This window comes from Balaenoptera musculus, chromosome 19, assembly GCF_009873245.2.
Source record: "Balaenoptera musculus isolate JJ_BM4_2016_0621 chromosome 19, mBalMus1.pri.v3, whole genome shotgun sequence".
Classification (NCBI taxonomy): domain Eukaryota; kingdom Metazoa; phylum Chordata; class Mammalia; order Artiodactyla; family Balaenopteridae; genus Balaenoptera; species Balaenoptera musculus.
In genome coordinates this window covers 46,576,685-46,599,627 of record NC_045803.1, presented here as the reverse complement: position 1 = coordinate 46,599,627, position 22,943 = coordinate 46,576,685, and the positions used below count along the sequence as shown (strand labels likewise).

General features: G+C 40.3%; 1 protein-coding gene across 1 annotated transcript in view; it reads right to left on the bottom strand.

Moving 5' to 3' along the window:
* The window catches only part of HYDIN (HYDIN axonemal central pair apparatus protein), a 432,518-nt gene that overhangs the window by 310,512 nt on the left and 99,063 nt on the right, over positions 1-22,943 (bottom strand). Inside the window, 2 exon segments of the mRNA XM_036834209.1 lie at positions 7,787-7,986; positions 21,316-21,450. Coding sequence (XP_036690104.1) covers positions 7,787-7,986; positions 21,316-21,450 — 335 coding nt within the window.

The following is a 22,943-nucleotide window of genomic DNA, read 5'->3' as shown; positions in this document are numbered from 1 at the left end:
CTATTGACCTCTGCCATATAGGTTAGCCTCCTGGGTGAGAGTAAGCTGGAGAAGGGTGGAGAGCATTTGGAAAGGCAAACTGGGGACATCTGTGTCTTGAAAATAGAATTTGGGCATGCAGACCTTATGGGGAGGTAGGGTGGATCTGGGAACAGGAAACAGGAAACAGTTGATTTTAATTGTCCTGGAAAGGAAGAGTAAGAGAGAAGCTGGATCTGATCATGAAGTACCTTAAATAACTTACAGAGCTCTTCCTTCTAAACAGGAAACCCAGCCCTTTTAATTATTTTCATGGTCCATTTCACTTCTTTAAATTGCCAGTTTTTCAAAGTAATGTGTTGGACAATGTATCTGGCAGGCTAAGCTGTTTCTGATTATTTACTTGTATCGCAACTGTTTTTAGTCTTCATTCCTTAAACCTTCCCTTAGATAATGAACTTAATTTCAGAAAACCTAACCTTTGTTCTATGAGGGTACAAAGCTTACAGCATGGGTAGCACTTGGTGGTACCTGAAATTATCACTGCAGGACCTCGAGTGCCTCCTACCACGGGCAATTGTTTATTTTCTCTGGTGCCCTCTATTTGGATTGCCCTCTCCTTTCACTACTTTCCCACTCCTTTGTCTGTCCTTTTCCCATACCTTCAGCACCGAAACTCCAATGAACTCCAGGCACTGCTGTAGGGGCACCATGAGGTAGTAGTTACTAGCCTGGAGCCAAATGAATAAGTTCAAAACCCAGATCAGCCATGAGCTTGGGTATGTCACTGAACATTCAGTTTCCTCATCTGTAAAATGAGGATACGACAGCACCTATTTCACAGGGTTGTAGTGAGGATTAAAGGAGTTGATAGAGGTAAAGTGTGCAGAATAATGTCTGGCATGTAGGAAATGCTAAACAAATGTTTATTATTATTTTTGTTACTGCTATTGTTATCTCCCTCATTGGCAGCTGGAGGATGATCTTGGGTATTCAGATGAGTTCAGGTTTTTATCATCCTCTCAATCCTTCACACTGCTCTAGAGACATTGTAAAAAAACACACACACAGGACATAACACATCAATCTCTTGTTCAAACACCTTCAGTGGCCCCCATAATTTATGTAATAAAGTCCAAAGTCCTCGACATTTGAGGTCCCACACAATCTACTCCCAACTAGTTTTGGCCTTCTCATTAAACAGATACATCTGTCCAAATACATTACACACCTGTCACATTCCATGTCAGACTGGGGTGGGACGGGATGGGAGGGCTTTAGTCTCTACACCCATAACCTTCCCCAGCACTGCACCTCCTCTTCCTTCCAACCAGACAGTGCCCCATACATAGACATTCCAGAACTGCTCGGGTCAGATAGGAACATTCACCGTTTTCCATGTAATACTCCTTCCAAAGTCACCCATCATAGCCCAGACTCAAAGCTACCTTTTAAATAGAATCTTTCCTGATTCTCTCTCTTATTAATAATGTCTCCTTCCTCTCAGAGACTATAACTTTATTTTAACTTCTTACTTTAGCTCACCTTGTACAATAATAAGTTTTCATGCCTGTCTCTCCCAATAGCTAGAGACTCTTGAGATGAAAGGAAAGAGAAAGCAAACAAAATTTCATTAGCACATACTCTATGCTGGGTACTACAGTAGGCACTTTACATATGTCAATTCTTTTAATCCTCACAAAATCTTGAGAAAGTAGGTCTTGTTATTTACATTTTAGATATGAGAAAGTAGATGCTCTAAAAGGGCAGGCAACTGGCCCAAAGCTACCCAAGTAGGTAGTGTTAGAGCAGGGATGGAAGCCTGCCTTCAAGTTTTTTCTGTCTCCCCAAACCATCCTTGAATGTGGAAGCCACCTGGTTAGATTCATCTTTGTGTCTCTCACCACCCCATGCATAGCTCTTTACTCATAGGAGCCTCTCAAAAGAGGTTGTTAAATTGAATTATAATCAACTTTTAAAGGGAAATTTAAAATATCTCTAATCTTTATTTAATCTTTATAACAACTTGGTGGAACAGAAAAGGAGCAGACTTTTGGTATCTCAAGAATCTCTGCTTGATGGAAGATGAAGGTGAGTCTCACCATCTTTAAAGTTCTTTCCTTCCTTATGGCCTCAGGAAGAATCTGAAGAATTGAGAACTGGCCCCAGTTTCCTGGCTTTGGGAACAACATTGTAACATTCTCTTCTACCTCCGCTTCACCAGTTCCTAATATTTTTCTCCCTACACTGTGCTTTCTTTTTTTTTTTTCAAACATTTCTTAGTAGCAAAATAACAGTTTTGAAATGAATTGGATAGTATTACATTACAGAACCTAAGCTAATTTTCTATGGACAAAGGGACTCTTCTTACGACCTCCAGAAATCCTAATTCCATACAGTGGTAACAGATTCTTCCCTTTTGTGCTAATTGTTGGGTTTATATTACACTAAACTTCTTCAGTGGTTAGAAAATCACCTGGGATAGCCATTGCTACTTAGAGCTGCCTAAGCTTTCTCTATAAATCAGACATTAATTGGATAAAGTGTGTTAAGTTCTGGTGCTTAAACATTGTCTATAATTTGATTTTGTATTTCATTTTACTAGAGGCAGACAGGCTGAAAAGGCTAGAGAATACCAAGTACCAGAAAATGATCTTACAGAGAGGTAAAAGGTGCTGTTCCTCCAGGGTATAAAGCTGCCTCTGTCTACTAGAATGTCTGGTTTTGATATCACATCCTCATTAATACCGAACACTTGATTAGGGAGGGAACTCGGGTTTGTGTAAAATCGTGAGCCACAAGAAAGATTTTGAGTCTTTGTTCAATCCACTACGAACTGCTCTTAAGAACTAAAATTATTCCATTCAAATGATTCAATATTTTAGCAGAAGACTAAGTACTGGTTCTATTATATTAAACATTGAATATAAAATTAGTATTTTTCCTTCAGATAACCTTTCTTATTAACTGATTCCTAAATCGAGATTTTAGATTTTGAAATTACTCCTTAATTCTTTCTATTTCACCTTCCAAAATTAATCCTACTTTAATAGTCAAAGTTATTCTGGTACCTACTAGAGTTTTAGGTCAAATCTGTAATAAAGTTGAAGAGTAATTGTTTATGTTCTCTGTATACTTTATAGCACACTGAGGCTCCTTTTATTAGTGTAAAAAAACACTATGCCTCTTTTATAGTACTTGGAGCATGTTTTTTTATTTTAAATTATTGTAGAGGTTTATAGTTGTAGCTCTGCTGTTGTGATATATTGTTGGTTAGGCATCCTATAAACATTTATTGAGCACTTATTTATTCTAGACACTTTGCTAGATGCTGGGGACATAGAAATGAAAAGATACAATCCTTGCATTTGAGAAGATCACATTCTAATGGGAGCAACAGACACATAAAGTTTTATTTTTTATAATTTATATGAACCTGACCACTTATAAACTTTACCATTAATTAAATCATTATTTCAATGAAAAGAATATGATTTGTTTTTTAAACAATTTCCTGTGAGATATTATTTCTAACTGTATAATGACTACAAAAGCAGCAAGACCAAGAGTATAGACCCTATGTTTTTGACTCCAAATTCTCAAACTACATATACTGCTCCACTATGTCTATTGACAATCATGTTGTCAGTGAAAGAGTGGTCCTCAGCCCTGTCTGGGCAACACAATCACCTGTGCATTTTTCAGAATGGATACTCATCAGGGGATCCCCCCAGACATTCTGATTCAATAAAATGTGACCACAAATTCAACTGCATTCTTTCTCATTGTAGTCATTAGGGCTTTCAGTTGCAAACAACAGAAACCAATTCTGGCTAACTTAGACAGAAAAGGGATTTATTGGAAGGATTTGAGGTAGCTCACAGAATTGACATCATGGTTGGATTACATGCATTTTGTGGAAAGAACATAAAAGTACCATTTTGTGCAGAGTCTAAACAGGAAAACAAAAATAAACAGGAAATTTAATTGAAGGACTTGGTTACACAGAAGATGAAAGCTATGAAAAGCCCAACTTAAGATGGTGAGATAGCTCAGGGATTAGTAATAGCGGTAAGCCATTTCCACCACTGGGCTGGAGACAAAAGGAGAGGAGGAAGTATTAGCAGATCCTGGGGACCTGGCAGAAGTTGGAACCATGGCAGGTCTGTCTGACATGAGCTAGAACCACAGAGGAGATGCAGCTGCTTGCTGGGGACCCTACTGAAGTTAGAGAGGGAGGAAGAGAAATACTCTGACTTCTTCCTACTCTCCAACCTCCTTCTAGTGCCCTCCACTGGTCAAACCCAAGTGGAATCCAGCAGGTCGCGGAGGCTAGAGGGGCTAACACAGCCCAACATAGATACTGAGCAAAGCCTGGGAAGGGCAAGGAATGGATCTTGAGGTAAACAAGGCCAGGCCAGAACTGACCCATGTTTGTTTTAATCCAAATTTTGCTATTAACTTACCGGGGGAACTTGGCTAAGTCATTTACCTTCTCAGACCTTACTTCTTTCATCTGTAAAATGGGAATGTTGGACTAGAGGTTCTAATGTCATTATGATTTCTGGCTAGTCCTTGAGTTAGCTCACCATTTTACCTTAGAAGTGTTTCTACATTGGGAAAAGATGATTCACATTCACAGTTACATGGATATAAAAGTTTTAGATCTTTTCCTGCAACTTCACACTATTAAATCTGTGATTTTGTTTCACTTTACATGAATGTATTGCCAATTATGTGTAGTTTTTAAGATTCAGCCGAACAGTCCAGGAAGATATGCTGCCTGTGCTTGTTTTTCCACCTTAGGTGGACTCTCTTTTTCACTGGAACAATACCAATGTCACAGGAAGTTTTTAATGTGTATTATGGATGGTGGTTATGAAAGTTCTTTTTTTTTTTTTTTAATCAAAAGAGATTGGTTCTTTCTAAGTCATGGTGAGCCAGTTGAACAACTTGCTCCCTTCCCTTCAATCAAAATATGAGTCTCACCACGAAATGACAAACAAAGCCTTTATAAGCACTTTGACAATGTCAGGAGACACTGATTCTCAAAAGAATTTTTCCTTTGCCTCTGATGGTTGATTTATCTAAAGTGGGTCAGAGTCCTGCTTCCACCCAGGATGTAGAGAGCTGAAAAGAGTGTTTCTTTTACTGTAACAACAACAACAACAAAAAAAACAGATAAACAACAAAATCACAATTTTTCTCAAACCCATTAGAGAGCTGAGATTGCAGGGCAAACAAAAATGGACAATCTCCTGCCTCTAAAGAAGACAAGACATGTGCAGAGTATTTCACCTGTGGCAGACAGAACATTCCTACAAGCAGAAGAAATGGTGAGAGAGGATGGAGAAAAGAAATATTTGAAGAGATAATGGCTGATGCTTTCCAAAAATAATGACAGATCCAAGAAGCTCAGAGAACTTCATGCAGGATTGAAACAAAAATCAAATAAAAGCAAAATAAGATCCTTAAACCAAAAAACAACCAAAAACAAAACCCACATCTAGACACATCACATTCAAACTGCTAAAAACCAAATATAAAGACAAAATCTTGAAGGCAGCCCAAGAAAAAGACATAATTACCTACAGAAAAACAAAGCTAGGAATTACAGCAGACTTAGCATTAGAAAACTGTAAGCCAAAAGACAATGAAGTGACATCTTTAAAGTACTAAAAAAAAAAATGTATATATAACTGCCATTTCAGAATTCTATACTGTAGAGAAAAAAATCTTTCAAAAAATGAAGGCAAAATATTTTTTTTCAAGTAGACAAAAACTGAGATAATATCCACTAGATCTGTGCTACAAGAAATATTAAAGTAGTTTTTCAGCCAGGAAAAAATGATACCAAACAGAAACTTGAATCTACATGAAATGGTTTAGAGCTAGTGACGCTCCTGGGACACATGTAAGAATAAACACAAATTCTCTCCTGAGGGATGTGCCTCAACCCACATTATGGCATCCGTGCTACCTACAATATGGCAGACCAAGTAACCCGAAAACTCTTCCACCAGAAAATACCTAGAAAGTCTGGATAAAATATAACTTACATAAATGTGTAGCTGAGCATGCCAAAAAAAAAAGGCAAATCCACAGGATTCAAAAACAAGAGGAAATAAGAACCAGAGCAGTAAGCCACTGAGCCCTTGAAGCCTGGGTTTTAACAGCCCTGCTAATAGCAGCAGGATACAAGGTCTTGGGATGGTTAAGTCAGGGGACTGGTAACAAAATCCCCATATAAACCTGGGAAACTTCAAAGGTTACCAAAACATTCTCCCATTAGCACAAGGAAAGATGTCTATCGTGGTTTTGAATGAGGGAAACAAGGATTCTCTAGGGAATTCATACTTTGGACATGTGTATTCTACCAGTTTAGGGTTTAGATATGCATCATCAGTCCAGGAACTCCTAAGCCAAGAAATTACCAGAGAGGCAGACTATGTTGTCTAACCTTTGGGAACCAGGCAGAAGTAAATGCTAATCCTTACTGGAGAGATGTGTCCTTAAACTAGCGAAGGATTCCACAGATAAAGCCCTTATGAAAATGATCCAGCTCAATATCTGCCTTATTTTTAGAAAGTCATAGAAAAGAACTTGACCTTCCGTCTCCTGTGTTCCCAAGCTGGCCATTCTTGTTATGGCCCTGCTAATCAGCCAACATCTTCATGTCCCATAACAACCATTCTTCCCCATCTTATAAGAGAGATCACTGAGGGCAAGGATTGTCCCATAATATTTATATTGTCCCATAATGTCTACTACACTATAGCTACACCATAAATTATCAGATTAAAATCAAACAGCTTCACTTACTAGCTATGTGCTCTTGAGCAAGTTATACAACCTCTCTATTGCTCAGCTTTCTTATCTTCAAAGCCAGCAATAGCAGGTTGAGTTCTTCTCATATCTCATCACTCCAAACTCTTCTTCTGCCTCCTTCTATTTTTAAAGATGTTTGTGATTACACTGGGCCCACCCAGATGATCCAGGATAATCTGCCCATTTTAAGGTCAGCTGATTAGCAACCTTAATTACATCTACAACCCTAGTCCCCTTTGTCATGTGACACTACACATTTACAGGTTCTGGGAATTAGGACATGCACATATTTGAGGAGCCATTATTCTGCCCACCACACTGGCAGTAGGTCATTTAAAGAAAAAATAAAAGAAGAAACACTCACTATACAGTACTTGCTATATACCAGCAGTTTATGTTTATTAATTCATCTATTCCTCACAACAACCCCATAAGGTGGCTACTTTCCCCCATTTTTCAGATGCGAAAATTGTGGGTGGCCTCTAAAGCTGGAAAAGGCAAAGAAATGGATCCTCCCATCAAGCCTCCAGAAAAGAACACAGCCCTGCCAACACTGGGATTTTAGCCCAGTGAGGCTTCCGATCTACTGAAATGTCAGATAATAAATTTGTGTTGTTTCAAACCATGAAGTTTGTGGTAATTTATTACAATAGCAGTAGAAAACTAATACAGCCAGTTATAAAAGTCTCAGTCACAACAAATATGTTTATTAATATATTCCCATGAGCCATTCTCTATGCTAAATAGAAAGTCTCTTATCCAGCATTTCAGAAAACCACCCATATCCAAACAGGTAACCTTGAATTTTGGGTTCCTCATGGGATGAAGAGGAAGTCTGCCCCACATCATTGAGGTCTCCCATCCTTGCAAGTGAAGACTGTAATAAGCAGTTGCATCTTGACTGCTATTCTACGAAACTACATGTGTTGACTAGATTTAGCTATAATCAATCAAAAACAAAAGCTGAAGGAATGCATACCTGTGAGTTTTGATGTGAAACACAGCATCTTTGTTGCCAATGTTTCGCACCAGCAGAATCTTCTGAGTGCTGTATTTGACAGGGCAGGTAGAAAAATTCAGCTTGTCAGGAAAATCTAGGATGGCTCGTGCACCTCTAGCTTTGATGGGCACAATAAACTTTTCTCTTTCAGTAACACAGGTCAACATATGGGCATAATCCTACAAGAGAAGGGTACAATCATTACTTGTGGAAACACCAACATGACCAAGATAACTGCAAGAAATATGGCTGTATGCCAAGCATCTTGCAAAACAACTTAATATATATATTCTATGAAACCTTCTCAAGACAATTATGGATGTACCTTCAATGAGATACTCTTTTCTAAGAAAAAGAGAACAATTCAAGTATTAAAACCTACAAGCCAATAGAGAAGCTTATGCTTCTTGTGTTTCCCGGATATTAGGGAGGTGGGATGCAGGACAGTTGAGGCTCATTCTTTTTTAGATCAGAGGAGGTTCACACCAGTAACTTCACGTCCTCCTTCTAAACCCTACCTACTTATCCTTCAAGCCATGTGTTAGACTGATAGCTCCAAATAATGGTCTCTCTATGACCACACTTTTTGAAATATGACTGTGCAGCTTCTCCATCACGAGTGGAGTCTATTTCTTTACCCTGTGCTTTGACCAATGGAATGTGGCAGAAGTTATGCTATGCCAGTTCCAAGCTAAGGCCTCAAGAAGCTTTGGGCATTTCCATTCTTGTTCTTGAAACTCTACCACGTAAACAGGTCTGGTCTAGACTACTGCAGGATGGGAGCCCAGATGTCCCATGCTAGACCAGCCTACTGCCCCAGATACGTGAGAGAGCCCAGCCAAGTTAAGCAGAGTTGCCTACCCAACTCATGAGTGGGCCCAGTCAAGATTAGCTAAACCATAGTCTTGTGAGCCATAATATCCATAATTGAATTTGGGAGTGGTCTGTCATTATACAACAAGAGCTAACTGATTCAAAGCCCATTTTAAACCTCACCTCTTGTGCAAAGCCATTACTGACCATTCCAAATAAAAATGCTGAGGCCCTAGGCATCCATCGTCCCCAATCTTGAGTCTAAGTGCAACAGAAATGCTGAATTAAGTCACCCTTTATCTCCTCTCATAAGATAGGAAAATGGAAGTCTCATCCTCAATGCAACAAAGAAAAAGTTAAAAGTAAACCATCACCAACAAGCAAACCTAAATGTGAAAGGAAAGCATTAACAGTCTCCTCAAGAATAGGCTCAGGGGGCTTCCCTGGTGGTGCAGTGGTTAAGAATCCGCCTGCCAATGCAGGGGACACAGGTTCGAGCCCTGGTCCAGGAAGATCCCACATGCCGCGGAGCAACTAAGCCTGCGAGCCACAACTACTGAAGCCCACGTGCCACAACTACTGAAGCCCGTGCGCCTAAAGCCTAAAGCCCATGCTCTGCAACAAGAGAAGCCACGACAATGAGAAGCCCGCGCACCGCCACCAAGAGTAGCCCCCGCTCCCCACAAGTAGGGAAAGCCTGCGCGCAGCACCTAAGACCCAATGCAGCCAAAAATAAATAAATAAAATAAAAAAGAACAGGCTCAGAAGTCACTGTGAAAGGAATTTGCTATCTAAACCAGGTTCATTTTCCTTCATTTTAAGTTTCCCCATCATTTTAGTGTGTGTTTTGGCTGCAAGGCAATCTTTATAAGTATAAAGGCCTCTTGGAACTTAAGTTTCCTTTTGGTAATCATGCAGTAAATGGTTTTCAGTGGTGGAGGTTTAAAACCTCTCTTTGGACTTTAGGCACAGAGCAGGAATGGGAACGTCTGACATACTGACTGACATTTAGACCTGGCCACGCACTCAATTTCATGAAACCCACAGGACAAGTAGAAAGCAGTGGTATCCCCAATTAGTTTATTCATCCAACCATGTTTATTAAGTGTCCAGGTGCCAGGCACTGAGCTGGGTCTGGGTATGCAACTGAGTAGTAACCACAGACGTGGATCGCTCCGAGCTTACACAGTGATGGAATAGACAGTGAGCAGGTAAATAAAGCATATCTAATGTACAATGTAATACATACACAAATATATTAAATAAATATAAAGAGAAAATAGCCAGGAATGTTCCCCCGACAGGCTTTACACCTGCAGTCTCTCTGCCTCCCTGAACCCCAAACTCATACCCAGCAGCCGGATCAACATCTCCCTGGATACAAACTTACCATGGGCCCAAAGCAAAGCTGCTGACTAATGCCACTGCCTGCAACTGTGCATAAAGATACCCTACCAAGGGAAGGAACAGGGCCTGAAATCCCGTCCACTCTGCTGGCTCCAACTGAATCGGCCTATAGGGGCAACCTTCTTCTCATGCCCACAAAGGCTCCACAATGCCAGCTGAGGTCCTGCTCATGACCTTCCTTCCACCCTAAATCTGTCCCCTCACTGCCTCTCCATCTTGGTACATGAATCTCCATCCTTCCACTGGCCTGGATTTAATATCCTAGCATGAGGCATCCTTGATCACTCTGTTTCTCAATTTCTTAGTAAATCCTGTAGGACTGACCTTCAAAATATATCCAGACCACAAACACGTCTCACTACTTCCATCCTGCCACCCTGACCCTAGCCACTCCAATCTTTCCTGGGCTAACTGGACTCTGTTTCAACCCTTGCTCCCTAAAGTCTATTTTCCACACAAGGGCCAGAGGGATCCAGTTAAAATATAAGTCAGCTCAGGAGGCTCCTCCATTCAAAATCTCCCAAGCAGAGAGCTGGGGGTCTCTGAGTGCTATGGCCTGGCACCCCTGTCATTTCTCTGGCCACACCTCCCCCCTCCCCCGCTTGCGTCTCTGCTCCAGTTACAGGTTTCCTTGCCATCTCTTGAGTATTCTAGAGATGCTCTCCCTTCAGAGCCTTCAAACTCGATGTTCATTCCATCCAGAACATGCTTTCCTGTAATTATTCACATTGCTTGCTCCCTCACTTCCTTCAGGACTTTGCACAATGTCCATTTTCTCCCTGAGGCCTCCCCTGATTGCCCTATTGTAAACTTAACTCTCCCTCTCCTATCCCATCACTCCCTAGCCTTTCGTTTGCTTTAGTTTTCCCAAAGCCATCTAACACATTATATATGTTACCTATTTATTGAGTCTATTGTATGCCTCCCCCCTTATCTCCATGTCAACAGGGATTCTGCCCATCGTATTGACTTCACATATCCAACGCCTAGAACAGGGCGTGGTACTTAGTAAACATTCAACAAATATTTGCTAAAGACAGGCAAATAAGTACTATAATGCTGAGTGAAGAGAAATAAAGCATAAGGGAATAAAGAGTGAGTGGGAAAAGGCCTCTATGAGGAGGTGACATTCCAGCAGAAATCTAAGTGAAAGGAGAAATGACGTCATGGGGGTGGGTGGTAATCTGGGCGAAGCATGATTCAGAGACTGTGGCCAGAGGGGAATAAGGTAAGGAGAGGTTAGAGATGCAGCCAAGAGGTTGTGGGAAGCCAGATCACACAGGAGCTTGTAAGCCATTGTTAGGACCTGAGGACGGCCAAAAACATTAATGATGCTGAAAGCGGATCAAGATGTACCTGATTTATGTTTCAGAAGAATTACTAGCTGCTATGTAGGCAACGAACTGTAAGGAGGCTAAGGTGAAAAAAGGGTGGCCAGTTAGGCAGCCACTGCAGTAGTCCAGGCAAGAGATGAAGCTGACCTGGCCTAGTGCAGTAAATGCTTAGCTTAGAGCTTGGCGAGTAGTTAAGTACTCAATAAATGTTAGTTGTCATTACTAAAATGTTGCATAAAATACAATGTTTTGAGTAAGGCACGTAGGAAAAACTCAATTTGTGTACTTGTTGTTAGGATAATAATGATAATCCTGGTAATGATGATAATAATGGAACAAGATAATTTCAAAAAACAACAAGGACTTTGAAGAAAATAAAACATAGTAAAGTGATAATATGGGAAGCGGCTGCTTTAGGTTAGAACAACCAAGGAGGCCTCCCTGAGGAGGTGGCCTTCGAATAGAGACCTGAATAGCCAAAGCATCCAGTCAGGCAAGATATAGGAATGGAGCGTTCCTGGCAAGGAGAGGTGCAAACATAAAAGTCCTAAGGTAGGAGCAAGTAATAACAATTAATGGACAGTATTCATGAAATTTATTTAAATTGAGTTGTTGGACTCTTAGCTCTTCAAGTGATTCTGGTTTCTGCATGGTAATGCCAGGCTCAAAAATTATGCCATTCAGATATAAGAAAGTACAAATTACACGAAGCATACTTGATCCTAGAAAACTCCACAGAATTCAACAACAAAACAGTCTAGTCTGATTACATCAGAATCCTAAAGAGATAAGTACTGTTTTCATTTTTTCTTAGGAGATCAAACCCAGCAAGCAAAGGTTTTGTTGGGAATTAGAAACTGGAAAGCTGCTGGCACATGTGGAAACTTAATATTAACTGAGGCTTTGAGAGAAAGAACAAAAGATGCTGCTGAATCCACGATGAGAGGGGATCTCCAAGTAATTTATTCTATGTTTACATATTCTCTGCCTTGTTCTATAAGGAATTGAAGACAGCTGAAAATAATTTAGGAGGCTAACTGAAATATTCAAATTTCCCAATGAGGAAGATTTGAAGTTTGATCAGAATTTTATATTTTTTTCATAATCAAGCATATAAAAGAATATGAAGAAATTCTTTAAACTCCTTAAAAATGTATTCCAATCTCTGAAGCTCTGTATTTAATATGACTATATTAGATTATATAATATACAATTATATATTGCTCTACTGGCTTAAAATTAATTCAGATGTTATGACTTGGGAGGCTTTGTCAACCTGCAACCTAAGCAATTACTTCAGTTGATGTACTTCCTTCCTCTGTACTTAAATTCAGAGCAATCAGGTCACCATTCAGAGCCAAAATATTTATTCCAAACTCTCTCCCGTCTACTATGAGATTTAGCTATGAATTACTTTATATCCTAAAATGTTATTCTATATAACAATGGTCTCCAGATGAAATTTCCTATCCATTTTTTTTCTGTCCATTAGCCTTCCTTCCAACCTGCCTATCCTCCAAACTTAAAAAAAAAAAAAAAAGCAGTGGAATATGCAAGTGGCAGATTTGACTCTGAGAAGTGAAAAGAATGAATCTCAATTTTATATTAGCTCCACGATAGAAAGCAAACGTGGCAATAATTCTGTCCTTTAACATCTCAGGCAAAGGAAAATGATGTCTTCTACTGCAGCAAACGACTCCCCAGGCGTTCAAGGGCAAGCACAGCCAGTGCGGTTAAGCCCTCACAATCCTCTTTCTCCCTTTTCTCCACTCCTAAACTTGATGGTGGAATGGCTAACACAGAGTAAAACCAGATTTGATTAGGACTCAGCACATTTAATACTCACTGTCCCTGAAAAACGTTATAAATTCCCTAACCAGTTAAAAGTACTTATTTTATAGTATCTTCTCAATCTGAAATTCACCTCTCTAAAGGGAAGAATTAGTTCTCAAGTCCTAACCAGTTTAAAAACAAGACTGATCAGGTCTCTCGGGCCTTATCCTCTACCACTCTGACTCTTCATATGATTTACCTGGGGTCTCAGTTTCCTAGGGGCATCTACACTTCTCCACCTATTAAAAAGGAATGACCTCTGATCTTTGGCTTGTAAAGAGACCCGAGGACTTCCACATTTATTTTGACCATTTGTATCATTAGTATACAACGATAATGTGGTTACTTCATGATTCATGTACAAATCATCCACTTAAGGTAATTAATTTCCTGTTTAGCTTTTTTGCTTTCTAAGTTACCTTAAATCTACCAGTCAACCTGTATCTATACCCATATACTCTGCCTTCATTCCTGTTCTTATCTAAGACCAAACCCTTTCCTTGCGTACTAGATTTCAATCCTTCTCACTTACCTTAGGATTTTCCTGAAGCATCAATTTTCCCTCTTTACTGAACATTCACAGCTTATAACAATACTTAAATAGCCTCATCTTAAATATTAAATAAACTACCCTCAATCTCAACATCCACCTCCAGCTACTGCCCCATTTTTCCAATTACCCTTTACAGCAAAACTCCTCAAAGGTGTTATTTATACTCAATATTACCACCTCCTCACTTTCCCTTCTCTCTTTTACCCACCCCATCAGACTTCTCTACCCAACATTCCACAGAAACTGTTCTCACCAAGGTCACTAATGACTTTGCCAAATCTAATGGCTAAGTCCACAACCTTGTTTTATTCTACTTTTTACAGCTTTGGACACAGTTGATCTCTCCTTCTTTTTTAAAAATACTTTATCCACCTGGACTCCAGAGCACTGCAGTCTCCTGGTTTTCCTCCTACTTCACGACTACCCCTTCTTAGTGTCATCCTCTGTTGGCATCTCCTCCTCTTTCCACCCTCTTCTTTATCTCCACTCACTCCCAGCATCATCTCCTCCACCCTTGGTGGTAAGTAGCATCATTACACTATGACTTTTAAATATTTGTCTGTAGACCCAACATTTCCCCTTTATTGCAGACAATTGTGTCCAACTGCTTCCTTGATATTTCCACTTGGATGTCTAAAGGGAAGTTCAAACTTAACATATAAAAAACAGAGCTCCTGAGTCCCTACCTCACTCCTACCCAGCCTCGTTAACCTTTTTTTCTTCCACTTTCCATATCTCAGCAAATGGTGGCACCATTCGGTCAGCTGCTGGCCAAAATACTATGAGAAACTAGACTCCTGTTTCTTCACACCCTTTATCTAATTCATCAGTAAACCCTGACAGCTCTACCATAAAAATATATATCCTTCATCCACCCACTTCTCATCACCTTCACTGTTACCACCCTTGTCCAAATCATCCTCATCTTTTTCTCGCAAACTATTACAATAGGCTCTTGTCTCTATATTCATCAGGGTTCAGTTCTGCTACATATAACAGGGAACAGAAGAAAATAAGAGCAACTTAAACTAGGCAGCTAGCAGTTTATTTCTCTCCTAGAAAGTCCAGAGGTAGGTGGGCCAGGTTGGTATGGTCACTCCACAGCGTCGTGAGAGACACAAATTCCTCAATTCCTGCTCTACCAGTCTAGCACAGGGTCCATCCTCAATGTCGCCGGATGGGGCAGAGTGATTCCTGGGATGCCAGCTATTCTCACAGCCAAGCTGCAGGCAGGAGAAGGCAGAATAGAGCACTTTCCACTGTGTCAGCTTCCGTCAAGTACATGCGTTTGGAAGTCCTGCTCACATCTCACGGGCCAACATTTAGACAACATGCAGCTGCAAAGGAGGCTGGGGAAATGCAACATTTTGTTTCTGGCAGCAACAAGTCCAATCAAAATATGTGATTCTCTTACCAATGAGGAAAGAGAAAATGGATGTTAAGAGTAGACAACTAGCCATTATGCCTCACACCCTCTTCAGTCTATTCTCCACACAGCAACCAGAGTGATCTTAAAAATGTAAGCCAGATACGTCATTCCTAATCAAAACTCACCAGGGAAGATAAAGGGAAAGAATCAAGCATTTATCCTATCTTTCCTGTATGAACTGTACCTCAGGATCCTTATTAACTCATTACAAAAATAAAGTGTAAAAACAGACATTTTGTGCCTCTTGATGTGATGCAATAGAAAATACCACGTTACCTAAGAATTCTGGCCCTTCCAAATCAAACATGAATCTAAACAAGGCTCTAGACCTAATTACCAGTCTATAGGAAACAGAGGGGATGGAGGACCATTCTATGGAATCTGGTGGAGTTGCACTCAGTACCTTGTTTGGATCCCAATTTAAGCAAACCAACTTACACATATACATATGATTGATTTAAGCAACTTAAAATGCATATAGGGGCTTCCCTGGTGGCGCAGTGGTTGGGAGTCTGCCTGCCAATGCAGGGGACACGGGTTCGAGCCCTGGTCTGGGAAGATCCCACATGCCGCGGAGCGACTAAGCCCGTGAGCCACAACTACTGAGCCTGTGCATCTGGAGCCTGTGCTCAGCAACGGGAGAGGCCGCGATAGTGAGAGGCCCGCGCGACGCAATGAAGAGTGGCCCCCGCTTGCCGCAACTAGAGAAAGCCCTCACACAGAAACGAAGACCCAACACAGCTGAAAATTTAAAAAAAAAAAAAAATGCATATATTTCATTGATTTACGTGATATTTATATACATATATACACACGCCTCTACATATACATATATGTTTTAATATTACTCAACTGGGGAGATGTGAGTACTGACTAGATATTTGATGATATTAAGGAGTTACTGTCATTTTTTAGGTGTGATAATGGTACTGTGGTTACGTTAACTTTTAGAAAGGACCTTATCATTTACAGACAAACAATGAAGTATTTACAATGAAATGATGTACGGGACTTGCTGCAAAACCCTCAGAGGCAGGGGACAGGATGATGAAGCAAGACTGGTCATGCACTGACAGCTTGAAAATCTGGGTGATGACAGTTCACTATATCATTCTCTATATTTTTACATATGGGTGAAAGCTTCCATAATAGAAATATTTTAAATAACTTATAGTGGCTTCCTATTCTACTTTGCATGATTTCTAAGACCCTTCATGGTCTTACCCTCTACAAACCTTGTCTCCTACCATTTTCCCAGCAGCTTCCTCTGCTCCAGCCACGCTGGCCTTGCACTTCCCTGACCTGTTGTCAGACATATTTCTGTCACAGGGCCTTTGTAAGTGCTGTTCCTGCTCCCAGACAAATATCTTCTCAGTTTAGCTCTCTGCCCAAATGTTACCTCATCAGAGAAGTCTCCCCCTGATCTCCCTACTGAAAGGAAACAGTCCCCATTCTCTATCACTCTCTGCTCTCTATCATGTCAATATCTGATATTAAATGATCTGTTTGCTTATTCATTGTGGAACATAAGCTCCATGAAGGCCAAGCTTCTTCTATTCTCCACTGGATCCTGGCTGACAGAACTGGGCCTGGTGCAGAGTGAGTGAAATAATATTCATTTTAATATCTTTATTTGGATACACCATTATCAAGAGTTCTTCATAAAGAGAATGCCTGAGATCCTCATTAGCCATATTATAAAATGATATTTGTCAAATCCAGAAAGCTAGAAAGTAGTGATGTGACTCACTGAAGATATGAAACAAAATGGGAAGAAACACCTTTAAATAAGCCTTCTTAGATATCTTTCTCCTGGTTGAAATGACGGGAAAAAAGTTAACATCTAATACATTCATGGCACAAAAAGATATTTGAGCCCCCTTTTTATATGCTTTTGCTTTTATCATCGTCAGGCCATCCTCAAGTTGAAGAAACTACCTTATATTTTCTTGAGATTAACTTACTTATCTTACTTGGCAAATATTTACTGCACACTTCCTATATGTTAGGCCCCGTACTAGGCACCTGGATTACAGGGAAAACCCAGACAGAACTAGGGAGGGTGAATGCTAGGCAGGAAGAAAACTAAATCCCTATCATTATTTCTGTCAACAAGAATCACTGATTGTAGAAAATCTTATGACATCTATACTTTAATTCAAAGTGCTGGCACTATAGTTCATTAATGTTACACACCTGGGTAACAAATTATGTTAATGTTTTTCTACTCTTCTTGGGCCATGTTCTTGAAATTTCATAGTAACAAATCAAGAAAACTATTTTGACAACAAATTAGATATTTTCTCAAAACATAACTGAGCAATAAGATTACATCACTTCATATTTTCTTCAGACCACTGCTGCCATTTCCATATGCCAACACTATTACAAACAGATGCTTTCTTAAGTCCAAGGAAGTACCCAGTTTTGCTTTCCTACATAAGCCTAATATTTTTTATACTCTTTTTAATAGTAAAGATACAGATTTAAGAGGTCAAGAAAAATGCCAGTCTCCAGAATTTTATAGTGTTATGATAACATCGATTACTATATTTCTACCATCCATGACATGTACACTAGGATTATTAGATAAATAACATAGCCAATCTTTTTTTTTTTTTCAAGTCCATGTGAAAAGAAGAGATAAGGAAAGCCAAAGTGAATTTCCTGCACCTGTTATCTGGGTATTTGGCGTTCTAAACAAGTTAAATCTCCAGGAAGCTAGATTAATAGATGACAGGAAAAAATGTAAATTGCATTATCATCTTCGACATGCTAATATACATGGGTGCTGAAAATCCAATTGAAAGGGGACTGGCTTATTAAACTGTGGCATGCTGCAATTTACATATCTCACCCCCCAGATGTGAGGAGGGTAAATGAGAACGGAGTGTGTTCAGATCAGCAGGGGATAAGGAGGAAAAACACATATGCACATTGGCTATCAATTTGGCCAACTGGAGAAAAAGTGACACAGTGAAAAGACTGACTTTTATTCTTCCTGAAATAAATCTGGCTCTAGTACTCCTCTGCTACATTCTGGAGCAGCACTAAAGACGGCACAACGAACCCTAGCTGGTCATTCTGTGCATGGCCCTGTTGGTTTTCCAACAGTAAGAGCGAATGTAGATGCCCAGACGACTGGAAAAACTACTAGGATGGAGCCCTGCTGATGGTGCAAGGGTGGCAGGATCTTTGCAGAAAAAGGGAACCAAAACTAGCAGCGGGAGCTTCCCCCAAAACCCACCATCAGTCTTAGACAGTCAGCAGAAGGAGAAATCACTACGTCCTTAGAAAAACATATTATGTCAATTATTTCATAGCTTAGAGCCCAATCCAACACAAAATTCTAATGTGTCCAAAATTAGATAAGTTTCTCCTAGGTAGCCATTATACTCACTCTATCTCTCCTCATACATGCATGTAACCATTGATAAATTTCAAATACTTAGAAGAAGAAACAGTAAAACAACATTTAACTTATTTTTTTTAATTAAGGTTTCCCCATAGGCCATAGGCAATGTTGGTGAAATGGAACGCTAAGAGGGAATAAAAAAACTAGGAGTGGGCTTCCCTGCTGGCGCAGTGGTTAAGAATCCGCCTGCCAATGCAGGGGACACGGGTTCGAGCCCTGGTCCGGGAAGATCCCACATGCCGCAGAGCAACTAAGCCCGTGTACCACAACTACTGAGCCTGCGTTCTAGAGCCCGTGAGCCACAACTACTGAGTCCGCGTGCCACAGCTACTGAAGCCCGTGTGCCTAGAACCCGTGCTCCGCAACAAGAGAAGCCACCGCAATGAGAAGCCCGCGCAACGCAACGAAGAGTAGCCCCCGCTCACCACAACTAGAGAAAGCCGAAGACCCAACACAGCCAAAAATAAATTAATAACATGAATTTATTAAAAAAAAAAAAAAACTAGGAGTAAGATAAGCTTCCACGAAATATAGCCAAGTAATAATCCTCAATGGGAATGCTGGCATTTCATACTTAAAGTAAATACAAACTCACCTAAAATATATTTCAGTTATTTATTTGCTGTATAGATAAGCAGTAATAAAATCTCTCTCCCTTTGCTTTTAACATTTGATGAGGTAAAATTTTAAATATACACAAATAAAACAAAATAGTATAACAAATCCCATGTATCCATCACCCAGATTCAACAGTTATTAACATTCTGTCATTCTGGTTTCATCTGTACCTCCATCCATTCACCTTTCTATTGTTATTATACTTCAAAAAATTTTAAGGTAAAGTTTAGATATTTTGGAGTGCACAAATATTAAATATACAATTTTGATGAACGAATTCATCCACGTAACCCACACATCTATCATGACATAGAACATTCCACCTCTTCAGAAACTTCTGTGTATCCCTTTCTCAGCCAGACTACCTACAGGTAGAATAATACTTATTCAACAGAAGATATATTTTTCTCCAGCACAGAAAAATATTAAGGAAAGCCAACTCCTCAAATCCAGCAAGCTTAATGTTTCAAGCTGCACAAAAGCTTATTATATTCAGCTTTTATAATTAATTGACAGTGTAGGAAAATTTGACACCCAAACTAAATCCAAGTACTGTTCTCTTCACAGAGAGTATTCAGATATAGAGCCTGGAGAAAAAAATAAGGACCTCAATAACGTATAACAAAAAGCACTACTTCTGGAACTATTTATCTTTCTGTTTATTTCAATAATACCCCAAACAAAATGATAAGTTCATAAACACAGCCCAAGAAACAAACAGTAATACTACAAAGTGGAAAAATAATAACAGCAGTATAATAGTAATGAAATTTCTAACCACTTGCTCCAGTGACATATGCTTGGCAGACCACATTAAATTCTCTATCCCTGCTCTCCAGAAAAGCAGAAACAGTAGCACCAGCACCAGGAATACTGGTAATGACATTTACAGCAGCTAATAAGTATTAGTGATGGAGAAGCAGGGATTCAAAGCTAGTTCTCTGTGTCTCCATTGCGCTCTTTTGATTCCAACCATAACGGCACAATACAGATAAGCAAACACACTATTTAACATTACATATAACCTGACATTTTGTTAGGCCTATTTTAGCCTTGTTTTTTGTCCTCGCTCTTTCAATCATGCTGGTAAAAGCCCTTTCCTCCTCCACCCAAGTCCCCACTTTGACCCTTACAAAGGAAAACTCAACCCACAATTCTGCAGTCTTGGAGAAGGGCTGGGGAGAAGCCTCATCCCTCAGTCCCCCAAGCTAGTTTTTCCTTCCAGAAGTAACTGGAATTTACACAACTGAGGAGAGCCTGAGAATAGGCTAGATTCCTGACAGCTCTGGTGGTGCTGGAGGGAAATGGCCTCTTTTTGAACTCAGGCTCTTTCTAGCCGGTCTGTGTGCAGACAAGGATAAGCAGACAGAGCAGGTCTCTGCTTTTGGCTCTAGCCTCTCCACTCGTGCTTAGGAAGAGCTACTGGTGAGGTCACCCCTTCACCGAGGACTGGTTATCTACCGGTCATTAAGGAGCAGAATAAGGCCTCAGGTCCTGGCCATATTTTTTGCCATTAATGAGGCTGATACTGTGATCAATATTGGATCTTAGGACTCTTTCCTAAACTAGTTAGAGTGTGGGGAGGAGGGATGCAACTAACAAGAATCCCAAACTTCCAAGAAGGCATAATCTCTACCCTTCATCTCAGCTCATTGCACCTGGACCACATCTTTTCCTTTTTGGTGTCTCTCTAGCTGTACAGTCCAGCATAAATATGCTGAAGTAGGTTCCATGGGAGCATCCAGAAGGATTATCCTTCTTTACACTCTGGCTACTTGCAGCTCATATAAGCCCTCATCACTGTTTGACAATTCTCTCTGTATTCCCAGTGGTGCACCACCCCCTCCTCTCATCCACCCTCACCATTCCTCTCCTCACCACCACCACCAGCAATACCACCATCAACACCACCACCACCGATACCATCAACGACACCAACAACACTGTCGACGACACAGCTACCACCACCACCACACCAACACCACAACCAATACCACTAACACCACCACCAACAATACCAACACCAACACCACCTCCTCGAATGCTCAGAATTGCAAACTGCTGGTGACGAGCATTCAACCAGTTTGTTGCCAGCGCTGCTGTTACCTTGTTCTCCTCTGGAGTAAAGAGGATTCGGAAAACAGATGGCACTCCTGGTGCTACTTTGTGGCTAATATCTTTGGGGCTGATTACTTTAAAGTAAGGTGAACTTTCCTCAACAACTTTCACCATCCTTGGAACCTGCAAGAAAGACACAATAATGGGCACTGTACACGTGAAAGTAGAAGAAAAAGGACAGGCCTTTCAGTTAAACGTGAAATCTCCATCTACTACTTACTAGCCATGTGACTTTGGTTAGGTCTGAACTTCCGTTTCCTCAAGTGTAAAAGGAGATGACAGTACTTACCTTTACCCCAGTACCTCACACAAAGTCAGCACTTAATGTACTTTAGCTTTAATTTTTATTAACATTATTATTATTACTCAATTTAATTGTTACTGCAAATCTTTATTTTATTATTTAAATGTGACTATTTTCGAAGACTAACTGCTTCATCATCTAAAACCCCACCTACACGGAGGAGTTGCACTGGACTTCCCAACATTTGAGAACTGCTCTGGGAGAAGAAATCACACTTACTGCACTCTTGCTATGGATCATCCACTGTACATGAGATGCCACTTGATCCTCACAATAACCTTTGAGCTTCATTACAATTCATTCTACAGATGAGGAAACAGACACTTGCCCTAAGTGCTACAGCTTTACCAAGCAATGGTATTCTGAATCAAGTCCCGGCCTAACTCCACCTTCCCTCCCTATAGGACTGTCCTACCTAAACACCACTGTGAAGCAAGAACACAGAGGGCAGTACAATCCCCAAGGCCAGTCTCAGAGCAGCTTCAAACAATCCCATCCTTTTAAAGTCTTATTCCTCTGCTCTGCTTGCCTCATCCAGAGTAGGTATTTCTATCTCAGATAGCCCCAAGCAGTAAAAGAAATGTAACTGTGAGAAGGGGGATGGTCAGGGGTGGAGGATCTAGGGACACAGGAATGGGACAGGATTGCTTTTTTTAAAAACTCAAAGGGGGCAGAAGAAAGTTAACTATAGTTAAGTATGTCCTAGGAGTCTCAGGTGAAATACGAGGAAACAGGAACCCCCACAACCTCTCAAAGCTGAAACCCAGATGCAGAAGGGAAGAAGAAATGCAGAGAGAACTCAGACAGATCTCAAGACTAGAGAGTGGGGAGGTAAGAAAGAGATGTGTAAATATCTGGTAGGAATAGAATTGGCTTTGCTGCTAAGAGAAATGTGCAGTGGTGTTTATGATGTGTTGAATGATGCCATATAAGCTTGCTGGGAATACTTTAGTAAGAGCCTAACTGTGGATTAAAAACTAGAAAGGAAAACAACAGCAACACTAATAATAATAATAAGAAGGATAGTAACATTGCTTTAGTGCTTATTATAGGACAGACACTGAGCTGAGTACTTTACATCCATTATCTCATTTAATATTCCAAACAACCTGTTGAAATGGGTGCTATTCTTATCCCCATAGCTTGGAGAAGTGAAGTGACTTGCCCAAAGTCTACAGCTGGGAGACAGTTTACGTAGAATCTGAACCCAGATTAGTCTGACTCTGGAGTCTGAGTGCTTATAATTGTACCCCAAGTGAATTGTGTTGTGGCTTGTAGAGTGTTCATGGCTTACTTTCAACTTGTGTGTTTA